The 20,922-nt window shown below is 38.4% G+C and overlaps 2 protein-coding genes across 2 annotated transcripts; both read right to left on the bottom strand.

Annotated features, from left to right (window-relative positions):
* Positions 1 to 3,645: 3,645 nt before the first annotated feature.
* On the bottom strand, positions 3,646 to 5,808 carry LOC123948583 (olfactory receptor 1020-like). The gene is made up of 2 exons (XM_046015790.1): positions 4,903 to 5,808; positions 3,646 to 3,777 (listed from the first exon to the last, which is right to left on the bottom strand). Exons 1-2 carry the CDS (start codon positions 5,806 to 5,808, stop codon positions 3,646 to 3,648), a joined length of 1,038 nt encoding a protein of 345 aa, XP_045871746.1.
* A 6,131-nt stretch (positions 5,809 to 11,939) lies between these two features.
* LOC123948963 (olfactory receptor 5AP2) lies at positions 11,940 to 15,705 on the bottom strand. Its single transcript, XM_046016192.1, has 2 exons — positions 15,558 to 15,705; positions 11,940 to 12,898 (listed from the first exon to the last, which is right to left on the bottom strand). The coding sequence occupies exon 2, from the start codon at positions 12,891 to 12,893 to the stop codon at positions 11,940 to 11,942; it is 954 nt and encodes a 317-aa protein (XP_045872148.1). The 5' UTR covers positions 12,894 to 12,898; positions 15,558 to 15,705.
* Positions 15,706 to 20,922: the final 5,217 nt, after the last annotated feature.

The following is a 20,922-nucleotide window of genomic DNA, read 5'->3' as shown; positions in this document are numbered from 1 at the left end:
AAAACAAAAAAACAAAAAAAAAAAAAAAGAAGAAGCAGCAGCAGCAGCAGCAACTAGAACTCTCATAATGTTATAGGATTACATGGTTCTTGTCTCATGGTTTCAAAGAATGAATCTTGGGGACACAAAAGGGTGACGTGAAATGAAAGTTTATTCAGTGAAAGTGAGAGCAGAAAGGACAGATAACGCTCTCTAGAGTGAGAGGGGTCCCTGAATGGGTTGCCACTGAGGGTTTCCAGGGCAGGTCCTTTATTAAAAACAAGACCAGAGAACTTGTGGCCTTGAGATTCTTCTGCCATCTTGGTTTGAGCAAGGACTATTGACAACACCCTTAATGACTTACTTCTTTCAGGTCTGGTCATTCCTGTGATTACACCGTGGTATAATCCCTAACATCCGGGGCCAAGTGGTCTGGTCCATTCCCTTATCTCTTGTTCACTCTGGCTTAGCTCTTTTGCCTGCCAGGGTTTCAGAGCCTGGTCAGGGGCCCTCTACCTCTCCCTGTCTATACCTTAATCCTTTCCTTACTCAATAATATACCACTTGATGGAATGTAACATAATTTTAACTACTTTAGAAAACTGGTTATTTCTTATAAAATTTCTTAGAAAGTTATACCTTCTTACAAAACTATGACCCAGCAATTCCACTCTCAACTATGTATCCAAGACAAAAGAGAACATACGCCCTCAAAGAAGCTCAAATGTGTATTGGCAGATGCAGAGATATATATGTCCATATAGTGGAACACTGCACAGAAATAAAAATGAACATACTACTCATACATGTAAATGAATCTCAGAAACATTTTAGATAGGGGTCTGAGGGGGTGTGGGATCAACTTTCTGGATGTTAGAGTAAATCTCCTCCATAAAAGAAAAAAGAACACTGGCAAAAGTCAACTTTTTCAGAACTCTGGGAATTAACCAAAGGCTTGCAGCAATCCCAGGAAAATGGCAGAGAATCCTGTTTGTGAGGGTGAGGTTTGTGGCAGTTTCTACTTGCTCTATTCCCACACACTTTCCCCAGTTTTATAGGAGCCTTGAAAACTGGAATTAGGACTCCCTGGCTGTACATGTGGGTCAGACTGCACTGGGCTTTACATTTAAAATTTCTACATTTTAAATTATGCCTTCTTCAGAGTCCAGCAGCTCAAATTATTTACTGTTAATTCTGGGGTACAATGTTATAAGAGTTATTTTATACTGAAATTATATGCCATAGATTAACATGCAGAGCAAAAGTTTAAGCACTGAGAGCTAAGGTTATCCTCAAACTCATTCTTTAGTAGAAATTTTTTAAACAGTTATATCAACATGGAACCCAGAAAGCTATCTGGCTTATGTATTAGTTCTTCTCTTGTCTTTGTTTCTATTGTCACTGAAGCCTGGGAGGAAAAGCAGTGTGGGGAAAGAAAAAGACAGAAGGAAGAGAAGTGGTTAAATGAAGAATTCTTAGTAGTGAATAAGCGTTGTCAAGGTGACCACTTTTGCGCTTTCTCTATGCAACAGGAGCCAAAAGAGTTTCTACCCAGCCTGCTGGGACCATTTACTTTTTGAAATCCCATCATCACAAATTGCATATTCTTAGAGAATCAAGTACACTGAATGATCAGTATAGTAAAGGATGATGTTTATATGTTAGACAATCTGACAAAAGCAGGAAAGGGAAAGCACATAAAATTCTCAAATCTAGAAACTATAGAAAAACCAAATGCAGCAAAAGCTGCATTTTACAAGTTTTGCCCTAAAGGTCCTGTTTCTGTACTGCCTTGTGGCCTGATTTTTTTTCCCCTGATCCTGTACCCCATAAGGAGAGCCTGGCTGCTAGTCTAATCCAAACATTCGTGTGTAACTATCACAAACATACTAAGAAGCGTCTGACTTGTTGTTAAATATATTAGAATAAGTAGCATTCAGCAGGCTAAGTAAGCCAGAATGTAGTAAACTTTAATACTCTTAGTTGAGAGGACCCTGATCATTTCATTATGTGAAAAGTAAGCTCAAATCAATCATTTTCAGTATAATAATATTACTCATCATTGCAACCCAGTGTACTTTTAAAAACACTGCACATACTTGTATTTTTCTACAAGCAGATTTCTATGTGTTGTGATAGGCACAGTAGAAAATATGCAGGAATCCACAAATGGCATCACATGGGAAAATATCTGACCCATCTACTATTAAATTTAACACTAGTTTTAACATTCCTGTTGACGTGTAAGCAACATAAAGTGTCATTTCCTAAATTAGGAGTCCGTAAATGAGCAGTAAGAAGGCAAGGAATTTAATTATACTGAGCAAATGTACAGTGGACTGCAGTAGCTATTATAAAGCAAGATTTCTTCTGGTATTTCATAATTCTACCCTTACTGCCAACGTACACACACATACACAAATATGTACATACCCAACTTGTATGCACATGACGAATATCTGGCCATTTCGGGCAATGCTATCCTTTCTAAAGAGACACAGCCTTGCCTGTAGTGCAATTGTCCTGAAAGTATGTAAAACGGAGACCACCATGTGAAAAGTCTGTGCAAGACAATGAGTGAATTCCTAGTAAGAGAGAGGAAACAACAGACAGAAAGACAGAAGGAGAGATAGAAAAAAACACAGAGACCTCATAGCACTGAGAACTCTAGGCCTGGGTTAGTTTGAATTAGCTTTGTGTTCCTCCATTGAAAAAGTCCTGAATGTTCTATTGCTGTACTGAAATCACATTTATTTTACATAATATGAAAGATATAGGATGCTGAAATATCATGTTTATTAAAATGCTTATTAAAATTATTAAATTTAAAGAAGACAAGACAATTTGTTTCAAAAAGAATGAAACGATACCCAATACTTCATCCAACCAGCTACCAGGGAACTTTTCTAACACTGACTTTCTAAAGTGGTGGTTCTAGATGACTTTTAGTTCCAGATGCCAGAAGACATTTTGTCTTCCATCACCCTGTGTCTTCAGTTGGAATTATCTCTTTCTTAATTTTTTAAACTTTTCCTGATGGCTTGCTTATGAAGGCATGGAGATATGTAGGTTGATATAAAGAGCTTTTGCTTCTTAAGGACCTCTTAGTCTATGTGTCTTTTTTTAAGATTTATTTATTTATTTGAGAGTGAGAGTGAGTGAGAACAGGGACAAAGGGAGAGCCAGACAGAGAGAGAGAGAGAGAGAGAGAGAGAGAGAATCTTTAAGCAGACTCTCCAATGAGCATGGAGCCTGATATCTGGCTCAATCTCACAGTCCTAAGATCACAAGTTGAGCTAAAACCAGGAGTCAGACACTTAGCCTACTGAGTCACCCAGGTGCCCCTAGTCTCTATATATTACACTGTATTTTTGCAATTTGTTTCTCTAACCAAGAACTTGATTAGAGCTGCAAGATCTACAGAATCACAAGAATGGGCATGGTAAGTGTCTACCTTGGGAAGGATGACGAAGGGTCAGGGCAATCGTAAAGGAGGTAATATTGGTGCTATGTCTTGAACTATGAAGAGCTCTCCAGAAAAAGAATGATGAGATAGAAAATGTGTTTTTGTTATTCAATGTCTGAAATAAAGAATAAAGGAAGATAAAAGGATAAGATTTGGATTCAGTTTCTTAACAAAACCCTATGCTATATTGAAAGCAAAAATTATTTTTTCGTCTTAAGTGCCTGTTTTTCTCTTATGATAACAGTCTTTCCATGGCAAATTGATACAACAGGGTCACACTTAGTATATTTTACCCAGTTCCAAACAGTTTGAAATACTTCCTGCTTACATGTCAGTCATAACTATAAAGAAAATCCAGTCCTACTGTGGAGATATCCCAAGGAAGAAAATACCAGTCAAACCAACATAAAGCTTTAAATATATCCCAAAGAAATTGCTGCCTGTGTTAAAACAGATATGTATGATCATTTGCTAAGGCACTAGGCAAAGTCTATCTTTCTCAAGCTCTTTAAGATTAAACTGCTTACCCACTCAAAAATCAAACAGCATGACATTTTACCTATAGGATTTATAAGGAATACCACCTTTCTAAGTTCAGAAACCTCTGCTATACAGATCCTTGGTGTTCTCGTTCTATGATCCCTCAGGGATCCAGATTACTTTTCCAGGTTAGAAATGCTTCATATGGTTAACATGGGGGCACCTAGATGGTGCAGTCAGTTAAGTGTCCCACTCTTGGTTTCAACTCAGGTCATGATCTTAGGGTCATGAAATTGAGCCCCATGTTGGCTCTATGCTCAGCATGGAGTCTGCTTGAGATTCTCTCTTCTCCCTCTGTCCCTCCTGCTCATGCTCTCTCTTTCTCTATCTATCTCACTCTTTAAAAATAAATAAATAAATCTTTTAAAAGAAAGAAAGAAAAATGCTTAACTTCAGCACCTCTGTCAGGATTAAGTTCTGATTTTTTTTCTGGTTCACTGAGGATAAGAAGCCATCTCTAAGCCCTATTTGGGTCCTCTGGACAAGTTCTGGGTCAGCCTACTCCTTATCACCTGTCCTCTAGCAGTTTTCATACACCACCATTCAATCATGGAGCCATCAAATGGAGAAAAAGATGGAGTCATCCCTCCTGTATTCAGTCTTTCTCTATCTCATCCACTTTTTATACTGTGTCTTATGCCTCTGAACAGGGAGTTGAAATGCGATCTTCGATTATTTTCAAGCATATATGTGCTGTGGAATTAGTGGGATTTATACAGAGTCACCACATTCCTCACGATGCCAAGATGCTTGGTCCATCTCCACTATCAAAAACAACAATAACAAAACTCATGACACAGTGAAATAGACCCAGGGTGAATGGAGGTGGGTTTGGTCATTTCTATGTTTCCCCCAGAGTCCTAAAATCCCATTCTTTCCTAATTCTAAGCACAGAAGTAAAAAGAGGTTGTTTTAAAAATTTTACCTAAGGAAGTTTTGACCTCCTTGTTTCTCAGACTATAGATGAGAGGATTTAACATGGGGATAATCACTGTATAAAACACGGACACCACTTTGTCTTGATCCATTGCATAGCTGGTGCTGGGGCGCAGATACATAAACAGAATTGTGCCAAAGAAGATAGTGACCACCATCAGGTGTGAAGCGCAGGTAGAGAAGGCTTTGTGCCTTCCTTCAGCAGAATGGATCCTCAAGATGGCAACAAGAATGTACAGATAAGAAATGAGAATAATCAGGAGGCAACTCAGTTCATTAAAACTGGCAAAAGCAAAAATTACTACTTCATTAACATGTGTATTGGAACAAGAGAGTTTCAGGAGGGGTGGAGTGTCACAGAAAAAGTGGTTGATGACATTTGAGTGGCAGAAAGACAACTGAAAGGTGAAGCCAGTGTGAATGGCAGCATTCAGAAAGCCTGCAAGATATGTGAACAACACCAGAAGGACATTAAGATGAGGGGACATAGTAACTGTGTAAAGAAGAGGCTTGCAGATGGCCACATAACGGTCATAGGCCATCACAGCCAACAGGAAGCCCTCAATGCCAGCAAAGGAACCAAAAAAGAAGAATTGAGTGGCACATCTGTTAAATGAAATGACTGGGTTCTCCATCCAGAAATTCACTAGCATATTAGGGGTAATGACAGAAGAATAACAGAAGTCAACAAGGGACAAGTTACTGAGGAAAAAGTACATTGGAGTGTGGAGGCGTGTGTCGATCTTGATTAATAAGATCATGCCAAGATTTCCAAACACGGTGATCACATAGATGACTAGAAACACCATAAAAAGAAGGCACTGTAGTTCTGGATGATCCCCAAATCCCACAAGAATAAATTCAGTCACTGTTGTATGGTTGTTCATATCTTTGTCTCAGAATGGATGATTCTTTTGCTAGGATAAGAAAGAAACCAAAGGAATAAATTGGACAAAGAAAAAAATACCAGGAAAGTAAGATAGTTTATTCTCTGCTCTAAGTAAGATTAGCTCTATGAATGCCTTGAGAATGTGTGTATTAAAGCTCTTTATTTTCTTATGGTGGTGGAAAGAAATTCCTTAAGCAAACTCAGTAACCCATTTTATTTAAAATTAATATATGTGTGTGTATATGGGTGTGAAATCTTTGATGATTGACCCTATTTGTCTATATCTTATCTGACCTCCCAACTTTTCTCTCCTCCTCCCTTTGTCCTACTGCCTTCACTTCCTACAATCCAATTCCTCGCACTCTTCTTGGCAATTAAACATACAATAGAGTTGAATATCCTTGCTGTGTGCAGTTCTGCTCTGTCTGTTTTCTCTCAAGGCCACTCTGATCAGGTTTGCAACATGTCATTCCACAAAATGTCTCTCGTCTAAGGCATCAGGAATCTTAACATTGCCAAATCCCGGGGTTTGTTCTCATGCCTCATCTTTTTATCTATCAGTAACAATTGACAGAGTTGATTTCTTACTCTTCCTTGAAAGATTTTCTTATCTTCCAGGAAACCAGACTCTGAGTTTTCCTCCTACCATGTAGGTCCCTCCTTCTCAGTCTCTGCTTACTCCTCCTCTTCTCTCTATTAAAGTTAGAGTAGCTCAGTCCTTAATCTTTCTCCTTTTCCTCTTTACACTCTATCTTAGTGATTATTTGATTTTGTAAATTGAATTACCATTTATATACCTGAAACTCCTAAATTTATATCTCCCACCCTGACCTTTTTTTACAAATTCCAGACTTAAAATTCAACCCCTTACTCACATCTTCATATTAATACCAAACAACAGTTCAGCATGACCCAAAGCTGAATTCCTCATGCACGACCCTAATTTGCACCAAACATAGCATTCTTTATCTCAAGTTAATTACAACTTCATACTTTCATTTGCCCAGATGAAATTAAATAGATAAATATTGAAGAATTTGATCTCTTCTCTTTCTCATACACTATATAACCAGTCTATCAGATAATTATGTTGGCTCTACCTTCAAAATATCTGTATCAACCATGTCCTACCACCTCCACTCCTACCAAAAATCAAGCCAACATTATCTTTCACCTAGATTACCGCAATAGTCTTTTAATGGATCTATCTTCAAAATTAGCTAAAACCTTACCCTATAAAATAACCAATTTTAAAATTTTGTAGAGCTCTACTTTATGCATATATATACAAACGTACTTGTATTATATATGGCATTCTTGCTACAAAAAGTTCACTAAATTTCCCTGTTTTGCACACAGACACATATGTGTATATGTATATGTGTGTATGTATACACATATATACACACATAGATATACATGTGTATATATACATTCATGTAGGTATGTGTCTGTATATGCTGAATATTCTATAAAATTCTCATTTGTTATTAGTGATCCTAAATCCCTGTCATATAAAGGCAAAAATCCTAATTAGTTTAGTTGGGAACCTTACATTTAGTGTTTCAGACATATCCTAATGGAGATCTTTAGTTACTTTATACTTTTTTAGACCTCTTGGAAACTTTCTATATATGAGCACTTTGAGATCAATTAAATCTTCTTACCTTTGTTCTTAATATTCACCTGTAGTGGTTATTTAGTTTAGTTTTGTTTTATTGCTTTTGGAAGAACACAAGATTTCTGTCTTACAATGCAACGAAAATGGAAGTGGTAGAAGAGATCCAACTATGACAGAATTAAGACATGGTTAATTAATTCAACAAAGAGTAGCAAATGCTGCTTCTGAATCTGAAGCAGTCAGCCTTATTAAGTCTGTGATGATCCTCCTGAGATTTTGTCTCTGCAAAACACTAAAAATCTAAAACTTGAAATGTGTTAATCCAAAATTAAAACATGCATTTATTTTCCACTGAGGTAATTGAACTATTTTCTCCCTAGTGAACCACTTTTACCCTGGAGAGTAACAGGCATTTCGGGAAGTACAAAAACTATTTCATGGTCTTGAGACTCCATTGAGCATAACATTGAATTAAATGTATGAGATTGATGAGATCCTGCTTCCAAACTTCAGAATTCCATTAAAATATGATCCCTATTCATTTCTACTAGAATATGGCTCTCGGTGCATTAACCGATTAATTCAACAAATGATTTACTAGACTTGTGTTATGGAGCATACAACTATCCTTGGTACTGGTCGAGTAGCCAAAATATTTGATCTTGTTTATTACTTCATGCAGTTTGCATTCTGGAGTTGTGGTTGGATGGCTGTTGCAGGATGATAGGGAAAAGTAAAGTCCAAAGCCTATTCATGAACTACCAGACTTATTTGATTAGTCACTCCTTCCCAAACACCTTGATTGCAATTCCTTTCCTTCTTTCATTTGTACATGTCAACCCACATATATGTTGTCTCCTTACTATTCTTTTAACAAACCAGGGAAGACCTTACCTCAGGGCCTTTATATTTACTATGACTATACTTGGAAAGCACTTCCACAGACATTCAGATTATATTATCTTTAGTTAGTCCTTCTCAAAGGTCATTTCCACAGAAAGCCTGTGTCTGATGCCACCATTCCGTATTCTATTGCCTGTTTTTCCATTCTTCAAAACACCACTCTTTCCCATGCCAAACACACACACAAACACACACACACACACACACACACACACACACATCTAACAGCTCTATACACACACAAGCATATTTGGTATAGATGATAAAGTCTTCACTCAACTATAAGGAGATGGGAAGAAGTTTCAGGAGATCAGAAATTTTAATTTTCTACCTGCTAAATCTCCAGTACAGATTATATGCTAGTTTTTCCATTAATAGTTCACCAGTTTTATTGAAGTATTTGTATGTCCAAATGCAACAATTATAGACATTAAATGTATGAATAATCTTTGAATGGATGATGAGTAAAGATATAAAGGGTGTCTATTTTCTTATTGTAACACGAACTGGGGTATATGGCAAAAGATACAATTTATAACACAAGGTGATATTTTAAGGTCAATAACACATAGGTGAGATGCTAGGATACAGACTGTCCTCATAGTACAAATGGTGTGATCATTCTATAGATGTCTGAGTGTGATAACTAAGTGGAAGAAGCTAATTTTGTAATCTTTCATGTGTTCAGAGTCCCTAGATACCAGGTTGTCAATTCAATGTATGAATCTGGAACCCAAGGAAGAAGTCAGGTTAGACATGTGGATTTTGGGATCATTGCAGACCTCTCAGATCATCTAAGAGTGGGTACAGATGGAGAACCAAAGTACCATGAACTAATATATAGGATTAAGCCTTTGGCTCCAAGATTTGGAGAATAGCCTGAGGAGGAGGAGGAGGAGGAAAAGCTATCACAGTTACTGGGAAAAGTGGCAGCCGAAGGAGAAGGAAAATCAGAAGACTGAAGTGACATAGAAATCTTAAAATGTGTGTTTTGGGGGGTAGTTGAAGAAATTAATGATGGGAAATCCTCTTGAGATACCAAGTACAAGTATGATAGAAGAGCAATCTTTTTTTTTTTTAATATTTTATTTATTTGACAGAGAGAAATCACAAGTAGGCAGAGAGGCAGGCAGAGAGAAAGGAGGAAGCAGGCTCCCTGCGGAGCAGGGAGCCCGATGTGGGGCTCGATCCCAGGACCCTGAGATCATGACCCGAGCCGAAGGCAGAGGCTTTAACCCACTGAGCCACCCAAGCGGCCCTAGAAGAGCAATCTTTAGAGACAATAATGTTAAGCTCTCATGTGTCCATGACAAGATTGGGTTCAATGGAGAAGTGGCACCAAAATACAACTGGAACATGTAATGGGATTTGAGGAAATAAGGACCAAGATCAGAGGTAGTTCTTTTGAAAGATTCATTGTAAATAGAGCAGAGAAATAAGTCAATGACTGGATGGGACTTTTAGCCAAAGAAATTATTAAGAAGGGTGATATTAGATGAAGTTTATTTACAAATGAGAATACTGCAGTAAAGTTTGAGAAACTGGTGCTTGGGGAGAGTAGAGATATGATTTCAGAACTAAAATTCGTGGAGAGCTCCAGAGGTATGAAAGAAGCAAGGGACACATTATCCATTTGATAAATGGGAACAAAAGCATGTGTATGAAGACTATAGATGGTAAGATGGGGATAATCTTATTTAATTGTTTTTATTTTGGAGGAAGAAGTGTGACACAAGATCAGCAACAGATAGTGGCATGCTGAGAGCTTTTCTCTAATTGTACTAAGCAGCTTCAGTGTAGGACAGAACAAAGAAACAATTAAGTTTCCCTAAGTTGGAATTTAATCAGATGAGCAGAATGGAGAGAAAGTAGAACCATAGAATTGCGGGCGATTTAGAATGAGTCATTATTTGATGGATCACGGAATTTTAGCTGGGCAATGAGTTAGTGATGAATATTGATCAACTACCACCTTTCTTGGGTTTGTGAATAAGAAGCAGCAAAAGGACAGATACTATAGCCTATGAGTTAGAATAAAAAGGAACATGAAGAAAGATACCAAGCATGATACAATTTTGAATGTCTTTGAGGGGAACCTTGACTAACAGTCGAAAGTGGAGCAGCGCCTGCGTGGTTCAGTTAGTTAAGCATGTGTTTCTGACTCAGGTCATGATCACAGGGTCCTGGGATTGAGCCCCAGGTCTGGCTCTCTGCTCAGGGGAGTGTTTGCTCCTCCCTCTCACACTCCTTCTCTGCTCTCCCCTGACCTCTATCTCTCTCAAATAAATAAATAATATTTAAGAAAAATCTTAAAAAAGAAAACAGTTGAAAGTGGAAGTTATAAGGTGATGGAAATATTCAAAGCGGAAAATATGAGTTAAGACATCCTTTGTGGTCTCTAACCAATTTGGTGGGGGGAAGAGGTGTTCTTATATGGAGCACGAGAAGCACTGGTATTCTTCCTCAAGGTCTGTAGTGGATAGAGGGATGGAAAGAATAGAGGGAGTAGACACTTACCTGATTCCAAATCATCAGACCTCCTTTGACATGCCATCTCACTGAAGAACATGGTTTCCCCATTCCTCCCACATTGACAACTCCCTGTCCCACTACAGCGAGCAATAGATAGATAATATATTTTCAGTAAATGTTTATTGAAAATTATGTGAAACTCTGAAAATTATGTGAAAGATTAAAACTTAAAGTACATTGACCACTACCCTCATAATATTCCAGTTAATTTACAAAATCAGTAAAACACACATTATTGCTGTGGTACCCATATTAAAGCCCCTGATAAGGCTCCTTCTTGTATCTTGTTTGGTATTCTTGGCATCCATGTGAGTAGTGTTATTATTTATGATGGATGCTGTGGCATACCACCCAGATTTGCCTTTCAGGATTGAAACATTTATTTTCTCAACTTCCGAGTGCAATGGCAACTGACCTTTCACAGTTGAGTTCCACTCTGGGAATTGCTTTTGCTGAAAGAAATTACCATGCCCAAGGGAGTGAGCCACTTCCAAAACTGGTCAAACACCTTATATTTTTTCCCACAATTTGGGGTATCTCTGAAGGATCATCTTGGCCACAGAGCTCCAAATGGAATTGGATGACTACTCAATTGCAACTTCATCACTGTTCAATATCTATCAACTCAGCCCTGCTTCCCTCATTCCCTTCTAGCCTTCTAGGTATTATTCCTAGGAATGTTCTCCACTACATTTCCTGCATGCATACAGATATCTGTCTCAGAATCTGTTTGCTCAGATCCCAAAGACTATATATTTTGTTCAAGAAAAGCTAAATATTGAAATTAGAACTTAAACCAGGTCAGCCAAAACCAAGAATTTTGATACTTCACCAACCACCAACCTCCCCATTATGTTTATTCATCATGTAGGCCCATGGATACACATTTAAGACACCAGAAGATTTAGAAGTATACCCCATTTTAAGCAATCTACTTTAACATACATACATAACACACACACACACACACACACACACACACACACACACACACACAGCTTAAGCAACCAGACAATAAAATTAATATGAAAGCATATTTTCTTCTGCATAACAGGATGATATGTAGCATGGCTTTACAGTATGTGTTTCTGTAAGATCTTCTTTAAGGCACCTTGCACATCCTTATTTTTCAAACTGTAGATGAGGGGGTTTAGCATAGGGATCACCACTGTATAAAAGACAGATACAATCTTGTCCTGTTCCATTGAATAGCTAGATGTAGGGCGCAAATACATGAAGAGTATTGTCCCAAAGAATATGGTGACAGCAGTGAGGTGGGAGGCACAGGTGGAGAAGGCTTTGTGCCTGCCTTCTAAAGAGGGCATCCTCAAAATGGCAATGAGGATACACAGGTAGGAAATGAGAACAATCATAACACAACTGATGACATTAAAACTGGAGAAAGCCATGATCACAATGCCATTGAGGCGAGTGTCAGAGCAAGAGAGTTTGAGCAGGGGTGGGGTGTCACAGTAGAAATGGTTGATCCTGTTAGAGCCACAAAAGGACAATCTGAAAGTCATTCCTGTGTGTATGGCTGCATTCCCAAAGCCTGCTAGGAAAGAGGTAGCTACTAGCAAAACGCAAATTTTCCCAGACATGAGAACCGAATATAGCAGAGGGTTCCAAATGGCTGCATAACGGTCGTATGCCATCATGGCCAACAGAAAGCATTCAGTCCCCAAGAAGGAGCCGAAGAAGTAGAACTGGGCAGCACATCCATTAAAAGAAATGGCTTTATTCTCAGCCAAAAGGTTCACCAGCATCTTAGGAGTGACGGAAGAAGAGTAAGAGGCATCAACAAAAGACAGGCTGCTGAGAAAGAAGTACATGGGGGTGTGGAGACAGGGATCAATCTTAATTAACACAATCATCCCCAAATTACCCACCATAGTCGCCATATAGATTAACAGAAACAATCCGAAGAGGACAATTTGTAGATCTGAATTGTCCGAGAGTCCTAAGAGGATAAATTCTGTCACTTCTGTTTGATTTTTGCCTTGGACCTCCTTCGTGTATCTTATCATTTCAGCTGCAATAAGAAAGAAGGGGGAACATGGCAATTTGGTCAGATTAATACATGATAGAGCCATAAACACCTTTTATTGACATATATACGTAGAAATTCTCCAAGCATTTTGGACAAGATGTCAAGTTAAAAGACATCAAAAGACTGTGCTAAGTTCTAGGTGTACTGTCCACTAACTAATAACCTTGAGATAAGTGACTTCATATATCCATTAAGTAAGAGCACTTCTAGCATTAATCATTTATTGGATAATTACAGGAACTTATCTTTAAGATGTATCTCACTTCACCATTTATGACAAATAAATTAGTTGATATATATATTAGCATATTAGTTGATATATTAATATATACCCTCTGGGGGTGGGTATGTATGTATGTGTGTGTGTGTGTATATATATATATATATATATATATATATATATATATATTCTGGAGATAGATGGCAAATGAATTCAAACCTCTGCCTGTTCCTTCACAGTATTAATGGAATAAATAAAAAATAGCAAAAGTTAGTAAAATTAGTCAAAAGTACCAAACAAGAAGAAAAGAGTTGAATCTTCTGGGGATGGGGGGATCTTTAAAAATTGATATTCCAAGGAAAGAAACAGAGGAAATTCGCATGCAACTAGCTCAATTGCAACCTTGTTGGAATTTCCCAGTATCAGCATCTACAGGAAGGGAAAAATTGTTGGTTAAATATTGAGAACGTTGAATAATTCCCTCCAATATTTAGAGAATGTGATTGCAGGAATGAGGTGAAAGGAATAGAATAAGCCACAGCAATGAGAGCCTCTACTTAACACTCAGATTCACAGGATCACATCAGACCCAGAAAACGGCAGCAGAAGCACATGGCATATACCAGTCATGAGGCTGAACTGGGGAAATAACGCACTGCCAGGTGAAAATTAGAGTCACCCCACGCAAAGTGTAAAAAAGCCAAATACAGGACAAAAATAAGAAAGGAAGGAAGGGAGGGAGGGAGAGGGAGGGGAAGGAAAAAAGAAAACCCAGCATAGAGCTTCCAAGTAAAAGTTTAGGCAACAGCTCCAGTGGAATTCTTCCCCACTTCAAACCCAATCCCCTACCCCCTCCACAACCTCAGATTATTGAACAGTAGATAATACTGTCCTAGGTTAGCTGTCCAGTCGTAGCTCAAAGTGTTAAATCCTTTAACATTCAAAACAGGAAGTTATTTAAAACTGTCTAAAATTAAAACATGGAAGCAAAGTAACCCGATGTTACTCTGTGCTAACTCTGGAGATCATGGATCTCTTGAGCCCAGTTGGGGAGAAGAGCGGTAAGGAACTGATTCATTCCATTCTCATAGACACTGCCATTCTCAGAAGTGCCTATCCATGCTCTGCTCCAGCTGATTTCCACTGGGATAGGGACTCAATATCCTCACGAATGATCAGACCCGCCATTGTTATACAGTACTGTAATGCTTTCAAATTATCAGTGCACCCATTATCTTACCCTAGGCTGCACGGCAAATTAGTGCAGGAGATAAGCAGCTATTACCCTAAAAATGTTAATAAGATGATCTTTTGTTAGATGAGGTCAGTAAAGAGTAGGGTTTTCACGGCTATTTCTATTAGTCAAGAATGGTGAATTTGGGACTAGAACAATCCTGGGTTTGATGCCAAATTATGGTGGTTCCTCAACACTGCATTGCTCCTCTCCCTGTTTCATAGGACAGATGTACAGCCTTGGTATAACCTTGTTGTCTGAATTTCAAAGAAGAGCATCTCCAGAAGGAAATAAAAAGAAGGAATGGATCTTTTTCTCTCATCTTCAATCAGAAACTTTCCCTGAGAGAGGGCTATTCTATCAGCAATAGTGAAAAATAAATAAATGAAATACAGTACACATTGTGTGCGCGCGTGTGTGCATGCGTGCTAGAGACACAAAGAAAGGTAATGATGAATTAAGTACTAAAGTATGTTGCGCATTCCCTGTGCTATACAGGCACTGTGTTAAGAAGTTTTCCTGCAATATTTTATTTAAATCCTGTGAGCCAGGCAGTATTTTAATCCTCATTTTGCACATGAGAAATTGGAGCTACAAAAGATCTGTGACTCTCCCAGGGTTACAGAATTAACCTAATGGAATCTAATTTATACCCAACTAATGCAATTCTCATTCTCTTAGCATTCAAGATTATTAAGAATGGCCCCATCAATAACAAATGTGAGCACTAATACATAGAATAATTGCTATTATAATTATTAGGGCTTCATTAATATAGTAGAATACATTTAGTTACAGAAAGAAAAAAAAACTGTATATCTCCTAGAGAGAAAATTTAGTTGCATTAGCTGACAATTGTCTTTCTTAGAACTTGCATTCAATATTTGCATTATTAGCAAAATACAACTTGTTTTGCACCTGCTGCTACGAATTGCATGCTACCATCTCTACTCTCCCCTGGAAAATATACCCTCCCCATAACCCCCTTGCTGAGATTTTTTGCGGTCATTAGTCCAGAGATTATTAACAAAGGTTTTCAATTCCTAGGAGTTTCTGAAAACAATAGTGAGATCTGAGAACTTATAGCATTTAAAAAGGCCTTCAAAACATATTATTTATTGCTGCTTATATTTCTCTTAATGACTTACAAATATTATTGCAAGAAAAATAGAACTTATTTAACATACCTTCTTAGCCTCTCAGTGCTCTTGGTGCTTTGGGTATGTAGGTAGTTGGAGAAAGGTGCAGCCTTGTGGATTTTTCTTCAGGTCAAGTTACTTGGGCAGAACCTTTCTTGACTGCTTGACTTCTTTTTGGTACTTTTGCTCGTTTCTGTCCAATGCTTAAACTCACCAGAAAACAAAACAAAGCACACAAATCAAACTTTCTTCTCAGAGAAGGCATTCATCAATTCTCCCACATCAAGAAGTAGATACTGGAATGGATTTAAGGCATCCCGCGTTTCAGAGATAAGACACCTAAAACATTTTACACCTTCCCTGTCAAAAGAGAATGACTTTGCCTTCTTTCTTACTTCTCCTTGAAAATAAAAGTCCTAATTTGTTATACCAGAGTATAATACATTTTAAAATATGGAATACATCACCACAGTGCAGCTGCAATATTGTTTGCAATTATTTCCGATTGTAGAGTCTCTGGATCAGACTCTGGAGTAAGCATTCTGAAGTGTCTTAAATAGGATATATTTCTTGTTCGTTAGTGTCTGGGGACTGCATCCCTCATGTCATCTCATTTTAATCTACTTGTTTTTCCTCCTGAACCTAAGGAAATCTTACATCCTCTTCACATTTCTCTCCTTTGCCCTAGGGACACCGGTGGAAAATGAATTTCCAGTTCCATATTTCTAGCCCTCACTAAACATCCCTCTTAGGTTTCCCCTAATAGCTGGTGGTCTGATTCCCTTAAGAGCATTGAAAGAATCCACAAAATAGCAAGTTAGCTCTATCTCCACCTTCTGGAAGGACTTTGTATACACCTAAGAAATTATGCTTCCTGGATCATGGTGGGGGGTCTGATTGGAAGAAATGCACAGAGGTAGCTATAGAGAGGGAAATCTCAACTGTCTTCAGAATAAGAAGAGAACTCATTTCAAATCCTAGCTTGAGTGTCATTGAAGGAGGTACCCGATGATGCTCTATCTCCCTGCCACCAAGATGGGGACCATCAGAAATTGGGGTGCCATGTGATCTTCATGGAGCACTGAGAATTCACACCAGATACTGGAATATAAACTTGGTGTCATAAAAGATAACTCACTGACAGTTTGCAATGAACTTTTGTGAAGAACTATGGGACTCTAGGGGCTGCCTGGGTGGCTCAGGTCATGATCCCAGGGTCCTGGGATCAAGCCCTACATCGGGCTCTCTGCTCAGCGGGGAGCCTGCTTCTCCCTCTCTCTGCCTGCCTCTCTGCCTACTTGTGATCTCTCTCTCTCTGTGTCAAATAAATAAAGAAAGAAATCTTAAAAAAAAAAAAAGAACCATGGGACTATAAAGCCCAAGGAGACAGGCAACAAGCATTAACGATCAACTAATAGATACCACACTAACTTGTAAAGATGGGACCTCCCTTTAGAAGAGCTTGTATATTAATTAATATGAATTACAACCAGCTGGTCATCTCCCAGGTCATAATTAGAAGAGAGTAGGGCTAAGCAATAATAGCAACTAATAGATTAACTGAGTGTGTACTATTTGCTGCATGTCCTCCTAAACACATGCATTTTCAGATTGCTATTAAGCACCTTCACCAAAGATAAGTAAACTAGGGCCTTGAGAAGTCACTTGTCCAAATAGCTAATACACTCGACCTGGGACTCGAACATGATTTTTTTCTCACTCCAGAATGAGCACTGCTGACCATTTTGTGTTACCGCAGTCCAAAAATACCAAAGAGTTTGTGAAAAACATCCCTCTGTTAAATACAAAGAACACATCAACCACAATAATGACTAATGATTTCTCTGATGTCCTCTGGACAAGACTGATTAATTGGGAGGAATATCTATGGTACTCGTGATGGGTAATTTTACATGCGAACTTGACTGAGCTAAGGGATGCCCAGAGAGCTAATAAAACACTGTTTTTGTATGTGTCTGTGAGAGTGCCCCAGGAAGACATTAGCATGTGCATCAGCAAAGTAAAGATCGCCCTCATCAGTGTGGGTGGGCATGATCCACTCCTTTGAGGGCCTATCCAGATCTGCATATCCGTCTCCCACTGGGTCTGCTTCTCTGGGGAATTCTGACTAATATAGAAATCTTGGTGGTGCTGGTTGATAAGAAAAGAATGCATCTAAATATTAGTAGAGATATTAAGAGTGGAAAGGTGGGACAGCTAGATGTCTAACTTAGTAAACTATAACACTCCTTAATTGAGAACTACTATTTAATAACAGATGCCTAGTGTTTCAAAAAAATCTCCGTGGAGGTGGTGTTTTTCCTCCAGAGGACATTATGGAAATTGATGGTCATCACAGTGAAGGGGCTACACTATAGAATCTGGTGGGTAACGGGCAAGAGTGCAGTACATTCCCTAACAACAAAGAACTCTTCGTGCCCCACAGAATGCAAGTATATCTCAAGTATAAAACAAAAAATCAATCAATCAATCAATACTAAAGTATTGTATTATAAATTATTTTCTGTTTATTTCTCCTCTTTAAATTATGTGTGCAGGTAAACCATCTATGAATGCCATTTCAGGGACATAGAGGAACAGCATAAACTATTTGCTATAAAACTGTCATTTCATTTCTGAAAGAATACATGTCCACTGTCCCAGGGAATAGTTACATACCCATTCACTAGCCACCAAGAGTTTCATCCAAACAGATTTTACATAATCTGGCAAAACTGAGATGAGAATTCTCTTGTTAAGCTTTGGAGGCTCATTTCATTTTAACTAAAGATTTATTTGGACAGAAGATGCAACTACCTTATAACACACCATACATAAACATGCTACTTCGACTACTACTGCACTATGAATATTAAAAAAGGGAAAATTTACTGAATTAATAAAATGTAAAATTAACCTAATAACTTCATATAGACAAACAAATCTCCAGTTAGAAAAATGTATGTGGAAGAGAAGATCCTCATTTTTGATTGCCAAACATAAAAGATCTAAGTGTAAACCAAGTAAGAAATAGTCAAAACTTCTGTGAAGAAAAGGAGTAAAAGATAGAGAAGTAGACTTGAACAGTACGAAGACATGCACGCTATCTGACAGCAAGACCTGATGGCATAAGTGTGGTAATTCTCCCTCAGTTAATTTATAAGTGTAATGTAGTCCCAATAATAATATCCTCAGATTTGTTTCCCGAATAAGTTGACTATAAAGTTTACATAAAAGATTAAAAACAGGGACGCCTGGATGACTCAGTGGGTTAAAGCCTCTGCCTTCAGCTCAGGTCAGGATCCCAGGGTCCTGGGACAGAGCCCTGTATCTCTCTCAGCGGGGAGCCTGCTTCCCTTCCCCTCTCTTTCTACCTGCCTCTCTGCCTACTTGTGATCTCTATCTGTCAAATAAATAAATAAAAATCTTTTTAAAAAAAGATTAAAAACAATATTCCATTATAGCCATGAAAGCCCTGGAATAAAACAAAAGAGAACAAATGGAGATGAGGACTAGATTATACCGATGTTTAAGGGCACTTATAATTGAAAAAATTATTGATGAATGAATTGTGTGAAATGGTGAAAGAACAAGGGAACAGAATAGAACAATACATATATAGACAATGTGAAATGAAATGAAAATTCAATTCAAAACAGTAGGGAAATGATCATTGACAGCTGGGTAAGGCCAATGTTATTTATTGCTGCATTTTTTTAAGATTTTATTTATTTATTTATTTATTTATTTATTTATTTATTTGAAAGACCGAGAGAGAAAGCACATAGGTGCTCCAGAGAGAGAAAGAGAGCATGAGCAGGGGGAGGGGCAGAGGGAGAGGAAGAAGCAGACTCCCCACTGAGCAGGGAGCCCCACAAGAGTCTGGATCCCAGGACCCTGAGATCATGACCTGAGCTGAAGGCAGACACTTAACCGGCTGAGTCATCTAGGTGTCCCTGCATTTTTTTCTTCTTATAGCAAAAAATTAGAACCAACTCAAATGTCTATCAACAGGATACTTGATAGACAATGGTACCTCCACACATTAGATTATTATGCAGTTGGAAAAAAGTCTGACTTGACAATAAATATTATAAGTGAATATGTCAATGGTATTAGGCATTAACTTTTCATCCTAAAATAAGATTTAAGAATACAGATTAAAAAGTCAGATGAAAAAAACAAGATCCACCATCTTCTCCCTATAAGAGCTCACCTCAGGATTAAGGATTGAAAAGTGAAAGAATAGGAAAACATATCACAAAAGGTTTTTTTTTTTATTTAGCATTTTTTTATTTTATTCTTGAATCTCTTCTTTTAGGATGAAATTTTATCACAAGTCAAATAGCATTTCCAAATTAAGCACCTATTTTTAGGGGCGCCTGGGTGGCTCGGTGGGTTGAAGCCTCTGCCTTTGGTTCAGGTCATGATCCCAGGGTCCTGGGATGGAACCCCGCATCGCATCTGGCTCTCTGCTCAGCAGGGAGCCTGCTTCCCTTCCTCTCTCTCTACCTGCCTCTCTGCATACTTGTGATCTCTGTCTGTCAAATAAATAAATAAAATCTTTATAAAAACAAAACAACAAAAAAGCACCTTTAAAAAAAAATACCATGTAGGCAGTAGAATCTTAGCACTGCTCATTTCCCTTTTTCTTCATGTAATGGGAAGGTAAACCGATTCATGTGTCATCTCATATGCATTTCATGTACTAGTATACCACCCTTATGCCAGATTCTCTCAGAGAAAAGTCTGCTTTAAACATGGCTAATCCAGGGGCACCAGGGTGGGTCAGTCATTTGAGCTTCTGCCTTCAGCACAGGTCATGATCACAGGGTCCTGGGTTCAAGTCCCACATTGGGCTCCCTGCTAAGTGGAGAGTCTGTTTCTCCCTCTGCCTCTTCTGTTCCCCCCTGCTTATACTCTCTCTCTCTCTGACAAATTAATTAATTAATTATCCATCTCCCATTTAATAAATAAATGGGATTTTTAAATAAATAAATAAATAATAAAGATGGCTATTCCATACAACATGAGAGGTATCACCCTCTGTGAAAGGACTTTCAGGCATCACCAACAGGCCTTTCTAAATTACCATCAAAATCACACCCAGAAGGATGCTTTTAGGGGCCAGAAAAACAGTGCTGTGCTGCTCTTCTTCTCAATCACCACCGCTCCCTGGAGCAGTGAGAAAGAATTCCTTTGTGTTTCCCTCTTTCACATTAAGGTTCAAGGCCCAGGGAGTGAATTCCTCAGGGGTAACCATTCATCAGCTCTTCCAGTCTCCCGTGACAGCAGAAACCATGTCATCTCTTTTCCTCTGGCAATAACGTGGGACTCTGAAACAATAAAGCTCCTGCACACAGGAGCAAAGGTGGGTGAGCAAGGAGCTCAGGCACAGCTACCTGAGTGGGTC

Source organism: Meles meles, chromosome 8 (assembly GCF_922984935.1).
Source record: "Meles meles chromosome 8, mMelMel3.1 paternal haplotype, whole genome shotgun sequence".
NCBI lineage: Eukaryota > Metazoa > Chordata > Mammalia > Carnivora > Mustelidae > Meles > Meles meles.
This window is presented reverse-complemented; position numbering and strand designations above follow the sequence as displayed.